Source organism: Lycium barbarum, chromosome 7 (assembly GCF_019175385.1).
Source record: "Lycium barbarum isolate Lr01 chromosome 7, ASM1917538v2, whole genome shotgun sequence".
In the NCBI taxonomy this organism is placed as follows: domain Eukaryota; kingdom Viridiplantae; phylum Streptophyta; class Magnoliopsida; order Solanales; family Solanaceae; genus Lycium; species Lycium barbarum.
This window is the reverse complement of record NC_083343.1, coordinates 657,182-666,873: the sequence shown is the minus strand read 5'-3', so window position 1 is coordinate 666,873 and position 9,692 is coordinate 657,182. Positions and strand designations below refer to the sequence as shown.

The following is a 9,692-nucleotide window of genomic DNA, read 5'->3' as shown; positions in this document are numbered from 1 at the left end:
AGTACGTATACGGATACGAATATGGAAGTATGTACACTATCACGCATTAGAAATGGAAGGTACCTATGAAAAGCAAGTAAGTGTTTATGACGACGGTTCTACTACCCCCTATCTTATGCTAATTCTTATGTTGTCTCTTATGCTTCTATAATGATGTTGATTATGCTTTACATACTCAGTACATTCTTCGTACTGATGTCCTTTTGTTGTGGATGCTGCGTCATGCCCGCAAGTGGCCAGGGAGACAGGCTTGATCCATAGCTTTATTACTCAGGGACTACGTAGTGGAGCTCCATTTCATTCGGAGCTACAACTTTTGGTATCTATTCTTTTGTGTACATACTTATGGGCATGACGGGGTCCTGTCCCGCCTATATGTTGTGGCATACTCTCCTTAGAGGCTCGTAGACATGTGTATATGGTTAGACGTATTTGGCCTTGTCGGCTTATATTTTGAATATCATTTTGTTAGCCTCGTCGGCTTATGTACATTGATATGAGCATAGTTATTGATGGTGATATAAATGTATTGTTGCCCAATGAGAATAGTATGAATGATGGATAGAAAGTATGATTTAGCTATGTGGCTCACCTAGATATAAATGTGAATGTGAATGTGAATGTATGATAATAGGTGCCCGGGTGGGTTAGCACCGGGTACCCGTCATGGCCCTCCGGTTGGGTTGTGACACATACATTGATAGAGTATCATGAATGACAGATTCATTCCTTCAAAAAAAATCACTTCGGTCCTCCATGATACTCACATGGTATATATCATATACGGATAGTGTATCATAAATGATTGATTCATTTTTTCACGAAAACACAAATCAATCATCTATGATGCCCACATGTTATATATCGTATACTGATAGGGTATCATAAAGGACTGATCATTTTGTCAAGAAAACAGAAATCAATCCTGTATAATACCCACATGGTATATATCATATACTGATATAATATCACAGAGACTAATTCACTTCTTAAGATTTAAAAAAACACTTCTCAGTTACGACTTCTTTATTCAGATAGTTTTATTACGTTTTTTTTTTATTATTTGGTCATGTCTTTTACACTGCTTTGAACTGCTTTTCTTTATGCCGAAGATCTACCGAAACAGCTCTCTACTTCTCAAGATAGGAGTAAGATCGCCTACACTTTTGTTATATCCCGTATTTCTGCGCATTTGGAAAATTAGAAATAATCTTGACTTGTATGAAATGAAGTCATAATTGGTTACTTTTAACATAAGAGTTGTGCATGAAAGAATATTAATGTGGAAGTGTCGAGGAAGACTAAGGGCAAATTTGGAATTTTGGAAATTAATTTCGGGGATTACAAAACGTGGACTATATGTCATTGGGCCAAAAATGGAAATGAAAAATGAGGCCCAATGTTGCTAGGGGTGGCCGGCCAAGCTCTTGGCCTTGGCCCAAACCCACTTAGTTGATCATGTGCTTAGTCATGTGATCAACTAGTTTATATTTGGATAAATATTAAGACAATTCAATAACTTAGAATATAAGAAGAACAAAGCAAAATAAGAGAGGAAAACAAGAAGAGGGTTCGGGTTTGGGGTGGAAATTTAGCCACCAAAAATCTTGTTCAATTTTTTTTTCTCTTGTTGGATTTCTACTAATTCAAAGTCCCTTTGTAACTTGGTATAGTTGGTTTGGAGAGAGAAGCATTAAATTCCTCAAAGTGATCATACATCCAAGCAAAGAAGAAGGAGTAAAAAGGTAAGAATCCACCTCCTTTTATTGTGTTATGAGGTCTTGTTTGTGTTGTAGTATGTAGGAATGTGTTGATTGCATGAAGAAGTGGAAGTTTGCAAAGTGGGTGTGTGTTATAAGTGTGTGGCCGTGTGCATGTATATGTGGTATAGCCATAAGGTGTTGAATTCATGTTATATTCTAGTTACGGTTATGATGAAATGTATATGGGAATTGGAAGTTGAATGAATTTAGTTGAAGTTGATAAAATGGGCATATGGCCGTGTGGTATGTTGGCTATGGAATGGAATTGATTAAGTTTGTTTAATGTGTTAGAGTGTTGTTGTGATGTTTGTATTGTAAATGAAGTTAGAATGATATAAGTTTGTATCGAATTGGAATGTAAACACTTATGTCGTTTTGGTATGATTTTCCGACATCAAGGACATGAAGTTGTTTGGTTGCTAATAGTGATAATCATTGATGAATTTGGAAGTTGGAAACGTGTTATGAAGTTGTATGCCAAAGATTTGATGTTTTGCATAAGTTATGATTTTGGCGGAAAGTTGTATATTATGTATATCAAGTGTATAACTTAAGGAAAATGATATGAAATGTCTCTAAATCTATATTGTGATGATCTTGAGTGATAATGGATGTGAAATCAATGATGTTAGTTTGAAAGTTTGGGTTAGAATGAAGGATATGTCAACTTGTGAGAAAAATGCCTAGTTGAAGGATATTTGTGTATTTAATGTTCTTTGTTGATATTGATGTTGTCATTTGGGTTGTTGTTGATGATTTCTAGCCGAGTTGCATTCTCGGGGTGCCATATGTATAGGGGAAGTGCTGCCGAAATTTCGGTAGCCATTTGCATTAAGTTGAAACTTTGGTATTCATAGCTTACAATTGGTAAACTTGACCAATTGCAGTTTTTCGACGAAACGGGAAGTGAGTTTGGAAAGGCGTAAAGAGCTTGAAAGGTATGTAAAGCTACCCCGATCCTTCTTTTGGCATGTCTAAGTGTTTTAGGATCGGATTCGGGCCTCAAAAGACCTTCTTGGCCATCGGAATCCGCAAGAGAAAATCTCAGTTTTTCCTTCAGTAGAATTGAACCATTTTGATATGCTTTTCCTGAAATTATGCAAACTTTCTCTAAACTCCTTGAAAAGCTATAGAATGTCCGTAGAACCTTTATAGGTGACCCCATAAGCTTAAAGGGCGTAATTTGAGCCCACCGCCTTGCTTGTTCCGAGGTGGGCCCGCTATTCCCGGTTTTGCCCTTAATGTACTAAATTCTCCTTTTCGAACGATTTTTGAAAGAAACGTTTCGACTACCCTTTTAATTACCTAACGAATATGGTTTTAAATATTCTATTAAGTCTGATAAATTATTTTGACACTCGGAACGACTGCAGGAAGGTTATACTTCTGTAATTTATTATGATGTCCGAAATGCTTTTATTATGATCACGTCCGACTTCATTGGATTTGTTTGCCCTTGATACGCCTCATTGAGTCCTTGAAAACATTTATGATATTTTAATTGCATTAGTCTCTCACTACTCCATTCGTGGATGCCCCAATGATTCCCACACTGAGCCCGGGCCAGGATATGTTGTCAAGCGTGATCCTTTGCATTGTTCGCCGTGCCTCGATGTGAGGGGGCAGGTATACGCGTACATGGGTTTGTGGAGTATGTTGTGCCATGTACGCTTGTTCTGATATGATCTGATATGGCCATCTGATATGATATGCTATGTTACGGGGTTATTCCCCTTTTCTGATCCTTATGTGTTGTGGCACCAGTGTCGGGGGGTGACCACGTTCTGTCTGCCGAGTCCCTTGGCAGGGGCCGGATATGATATGGCATATGTTTCTGTACATACTCTTCATGTTTTGAAAATATGCATTTGATACTCTGGACATCTCACTCACATTTCTGTACGTTCTGTTCCGGTTATGATTTTGTTCCGTAATGGGACCAGGTATGACATACGTTTCCTGTAAGTACTATTTATGCTTTATGATCAGCATTTTGCTAATCTGGATATTCCGTTCATTTTTCTGTACCTCCTGTTCCGATTATGACTTTGTTTACTACGTTCCATGCTTTACATACTCAGTACATATTTCGTACTGACCCCCTTTCTTCGGGGGCTGCGTTTTCATGCCGCGCAGGTACAGACTACAGATTTGCTGACCCACCTCCCTAGGACACCTATTCTGCTATTCTGGAGCGCTCTTTTGTCCAGAGCCTATACTCTGGTACAGTCTGCTGCTGTTGGATATATGTACGCTATTCAGGGGTACGACGGGGCCCTGTCTTGTCTTATGTTTCTGTTATGTTCTGTAGAGGTCCGTAGACATACATGTGGGTTCTGTATATGTTTTGGGTTGCTATGATTTGTGATAGCCTTATCGGCTTCCATGTGCTATATATGTTCCTCTATGACACTAGTAATGTCGACTGACTTTTATATTTATATAATCTGCTAGTCTGCTGGTTTGGATTATTGGGTATTTTTGGGTGTCCAGCACGGACACTAGTCACGGCCTACGGGGTTGGGTCGTGACAACTTTACCTTCTTAAGACTCCACTTTGTAAAATTTTACTGGGTATAATAGTTGTTGTCTTAATGACATAGTTTATTGGGACTCTCACACTTTCCATTTATGAAAAATCTCATTTAAAAGGATAATTTTGATACTTTAGATATATTTTGCTTATATATCATAATCTTTTTTAAATTTTGTAAAATATTTGCTAGTTAAATACTGTTACATAGGTATTTCCGTTCACAAATATTGAGTCCCGTGCGTCACTTGGATTTATTTGATGATTAGATATTCTGTTATTTGTTTACTTTTTGCATCCAATATTTAAGACAAATTGCATAGTCACCCCTCCTTTCTTTTCTTTAAAAGTCACCCCTCTTGTTTCATTTTAATAGTTTTTATTTTTTATTTATTTTTATGTTTGAGTCACAAGTATCATAAATTCAAATCTTGGTTTTTGCTGTGAGCATGATCATGAGAATCCAAAGAGAACTACATGGGCATGGCATGAAGTACAGTAAATACTTACCTGTACGAGATAAATTCAATAAAAATTCTTAGTAGGGAGTGCTTCCCTTAATAGGCTCTACGCGCCGCGAATTCGGACATAGCGGGACTCCGATGCCTAACCCGGAAACCGGAAACTAGGTGGGAAACTAAAAAAGAAAATTCTAACAACAATAGCCCATGTACACCAGTTCTTTGAACTCCATTATTTTCTCATCAGTAACTATCCTATGACTAGTACTTGAAGCTAGTATTTCTTTTTCTTAAGTAAAATATTTTCTTGTGGTGATGGTCTCCTTTTTGGGAGAAGGAGATTTCTTGCCACATAAACTTTAAGTGACTGTCTCCTTTTAGGAGGAGGAGATTCTTTGTCACATAAACAGATTCCCTATAAATTGCTGATTGTTAGTGAAGTGATCATTAGGCACAATTTTTATACTAACATCCGTGTTCAATAGCTCAGTTTCCTTCATAAGATGCCTATATGAATTTTTTTGACAAGTTTAGAGGGTCGTTGATATATTTGAACTTGTTCTTAATAACTGTGTTATCCGAATCAATTTGCACACAACATGTCTCGTTGTGATTTGTTGTTTTCCATGTCACGGATGTTATATGTTATGCGTCTTGTTTTCTAGCTGATCGTTCGTGAAGTGTTTACTAGGCACAATTTTTACTAACATCAGGCGTTCAATAGGTCAGTATATGATTTTTTTTTTATTTTGACTAATTTAGGGGGTCGTTGATGTATTTAACCCTATTCTTAATACAAAATTCTAGTAAAGTGACAAAGGGATTCAAAAATTGCGGTAAGTCATTTGTTCAAATTCAAAGTGTAACGTTTTTGAGTCCGTAGTATAAATTTCTGGTTCCGCCACTGTTCATGACACAACTTGCTGCAATCCAGATTTTGTTATATTGACTGAAAAAAGAGCTAACTTGTTTTTCTATGTAATCACCAAATTTAATACTACACAGAGAGATCCTGAATTTTCACCCATACACCAGAGCTTGGTATGCCAAAATGTACTACAAAGAGCAAGTAGTATCCTGGTGGTGCAATTTCTTTAGTTGATGGACCAAATGCTGTAAGCCTGTAAGTATTAGCAGAGAGAGTTAAAACCGCGACCCTCTTCAACACCACCATTCGTTGGTTCATCGAAAAAGAATGTGTGGTGAATGAAGGAGCGATGAGCCTGAGCGAAACAATCCCCATTCTCAAGAATCTAGACACAGTGAAAGTCACTGAAAATTGCTTTTTGTATATCAAGATGTTATCGATGGAGAGGATTTTTGGTTTTAGAGGCTCGTATTCGGGGGCCAAGAATGGCGCCGAGAAGGCTTCCAAGCTTAGGTCAGTTGGGAATTCCACATTAGTAAAGTTGTAGAATTTATGTGGATTGCTTCCTCCGACTAGAACTCGTCCATCGGTCATCAAAATGGCTGTGGAATGGTAAAGGCGGGGTCTCGGTGATGCTTCCATGACCGAAAACCTGTTGTTTTCCTCCCTATAAGGCCGGTAAATCACCGGCCTAGTGACAGGGTATCGCGCGTTATCCCAGCCTGCTGTCCCCACTGCTGCACCATTTATGATGAGAATATCCCCATTGGGTAGTATTACCATATCACTCATGACTCGTGGCATTGGCATTGTCTCCATTTTCCAGATACCAGGATTATCGCTGACACTGATCCGTCCACAACTTGAAAGGGCGTTTAGGTAAATGCCATAGGTTCTGAGTCCAAATGAACGACGAGGCGCCCCTCCACACACCATGATTTCGGTTCGCATAGGGGCGTTTTCGTCAAGAGGAAGTAAAACAGCTGAGCCAGTGCTTGGATAGTTCCTAGGTTCATCACCAGGAATTGAAGGCAATTCCCTCACAACCTTATTTTTCTTGTAATCAAGAATTATAGCTCGTGTATTCGCGAAAATGAAAAGGTTTCCATCCGGTAGTAAGAACACAAACGGATACAAGTTGTTCTCGTGGTTCCCGTCTCGGGTATCACTAAGAAATTGTAGCCAGAAAGAGGGATCATTGGAAGTTTTCGGGTAGAACTCGTAGTTATGTTGTCTTCTTCCCCCGATCACGATTACTCGTCCATCAGGAAGGATGTGGTCAGTTGAATACCATCTTCGTTGAGTCAACATCCTGGGAAGCTCCACCCAATCACAATTCTCGCCCGTGCAAGGCGCTAAAGTACGTATAACGTGATCACCATCATTGTATCCTCCGGTTTGGACTAACGTTCCATCCGGGAGGACAGCACCAGCAGAGCACCACGTGTCCGTTTGGACCATTAATGGACGGAACGTGTTGCTCCTAATGTCGTATAAAGCAGAGTGAGCAGAGCAATCTTTGTGTAGGACTAAGTCATGGCGATCATAGCGACAACGGCCCCTTGGAAGTGATATGTTCGAACGGCCAAAATCCGTTCGATCAAAGATAACTACCTTGTTATTTCGCAGGAGTTGCATGTGCATGGCGGATACGCCTATACCTCCGTGCAACAACCGCCATTCACCTAGGATTCCGCTACGAGAAGCCAGCATCTGAGAAGTTGCAGGAGGTTGAAAACTGAAAAATGTTACTAGAAAGAATAGGAAAATGATGGTTTCTTTGTCCATAAGTTAGAAAGGAATTAGGAAAAAAGATGTAGGATTAATTCTTGGTGTTGTTACTGGTGTGAGTTTGGTAGAGTTTAGGAGTTGGATAGTTAGTGAACATATATTTATATATTATTAAAAGAAAGTATTGAATTATTCAAGCTGAATTGCAGTAGAATTCAAAGAAAATGACTGTCTATTGGCACAAGAAGTGGATTCTGTTTCTTCATGTGTCCAGAAAGTAAGGAGCTGGCAGAATTTTGCTGAATTGCATTAATGAGTCTAGCTGATACAAGCACTACCTATATACTAGTGTGTCAACTAAAAACCTATATTGCTCAGACTCTTCAAAAAATACTGCCATGGATGTGTCAGACAATATAAAACTATGAATTGGCAGAGGATCTGACACGGGTACAATCCCATTTTTAGAGGGTCCGGGCATCATAGCTAAGGACTAGGAACGGCTCACCCTAGTTTTTCGAGGATCTGAGCAACATAGCTAAAAACTAAGGACAAAATCTCTTATTGCTCGAGCTCTTCAAAAAATACTGTCGGGTGTGTCTCTGATCCTCCAAAAGTTATATATTTTTGGACTCCCTGACACGGGTGCGCCAACACTTTTGGAGGGTCCGAGCAAAATAACTAAAATTATCTCTCGAAAAATGACTTATGAAGGGAGATGGAGAATGAATTAAGCACCTATAAGCCCATATTTGCATAAGAAATCAGCATATGTTGCAGCATGTCATATCTAGAACATCAGAATAATTAATTTATGATAAGTTTAACAGATCATATTCCAGATAAATGCATTACATAAAAGCAGACAACATACTGGTGTTCTTTTGGCTCCTCAGGCTTTGGTCAATTAGCAATGTTCCTGGAAAAGAATTATAAAAGTGACAGAGGGCCTCTGGAAGGTTCTTTTTTAAAATAATCGAGAAATCTTTGAGGGCCAGTGGCACACAGTTCAAATCTTGATGGATAATAAGTCCACCTCTCTGCCCTTCTCCGGTTAAATATCAGGCTTTTGTTTGCGGCGGATTCGAACCTACGACGTGCGCCTAAATCACAAATGACGCGCTGCACACTTACTACGAGACGAAAGCCTTGGGAAAAGAGCCTTTGAATTAATAAGACAGATATATATTTTTTTCCGTCTTAAGAAAAGGAAAATCTTATTATTTTTTAATCACGGTGGTGTCTGATCCAGCTTGCGGGCACTTGGATCATTTCATGGGGTACTTACTACCTCCCACCAGTATAGGTACAGAGTAACTTTGCCTATCAAAGCTTGGACATTCTATATTGCCATTTGAATTAGGAATTTTGTGTCTAACTCTAAGCTGTCCTTACTTACAATATGAGTTGTGATATATATATATATATATATATATGCCAACAAATCAATTTTTTCTTGGTGAATAAAGAATTTAATTACCAAAGAGGGGGAAGGGGGGTATGTACAGCTCAACAAACAAGTAAAGGAAAGGAGGAAAAAGACTAACAGGAACTGGACATAAACAGTCTCAGTTCCATAATCCATCTAGCAGCATCCTATCTTCATAACACCTTATCCTAGCTACACAGGGTAATAATTGTGATGTTACATCCTTCCTGGCTAACTGAGAATTCTTGATCAATCTATACAAAAATCTCCTGCAGAAGCAATCTAGTAATAGCAGTGGGACATCTTTGGTTTCTTTCTTGCCATACATGGTATGCACTTCCTGCTCAAGCTATCCTGCATAGTTGAGCATTAGAGTTTTTTCCATTGTGGTGTGCTAACCTGAGAAGAAAGATCCACTTAGGCATTCCTACTTCAAGTATTGTATTTATATATATAATCAGAGTTCTTGCACAATAGTCAGTATCTCATAGTGTTGGAAAAATAGGTAAACATAATTGAAGAAGACAGGGTTTGAGGCGTGGATAAATCGACTTTCCTTAAATAGATATTGTCCGTATACAAATGGGGGAAAATACAAGCAATTCCCTTCGGGATACAACAAAGCCCATGTTTATACCTGTAGATATTTTCTGTACTACTTCAGGGGTGTTCCTATGTTCATAGATTTAAGAGATAACTTTTCAGAATAGTCATGCTTTTTCACGAACAGATGTGTTTGTTCATTGAAAACCTCCAAATCATATTATTATAAAAGTAGGAAGCATCAAACTCAAAAGTTGAAAGACCAATTTGCCCATCAAAATATTGAGTGGCCATTTAACCCTTCACACTAAACACTATTTATCATATTTTTGTATAAAAAAAAATAATTAAACGTATCTTCCAA

General features: G+C 38.5%; 1 protein-coding gene across 1 annotated transcript; it reads right to left on the bottom strand.

Annotated features, from left to right (window-relative positions):
* Nucleotides 1–5,535: 5,535 nt before the first annotated feature.
* LOC132602026 (aldehyde oxidase GLOX-like) lies at nucleotides 5,536–7,578 on the bottom strand. Its single transcript, XM_060315054.1, has one exon. The coding sequence runs from the start codon at nucleotides 7,411–7,413 to the stop codon at nucleotides 5,755–5,757; it is 1,659 nt and encodes a 552-aa protein (XP_060171037.1). The 5' UTR covers nucleotides 7,414–7,578; the 3' UTR covers nucleotides 5,536–5,754.
* Nucleotides 7,579–9,692: the final 2,114 nt, after the last annotated feature.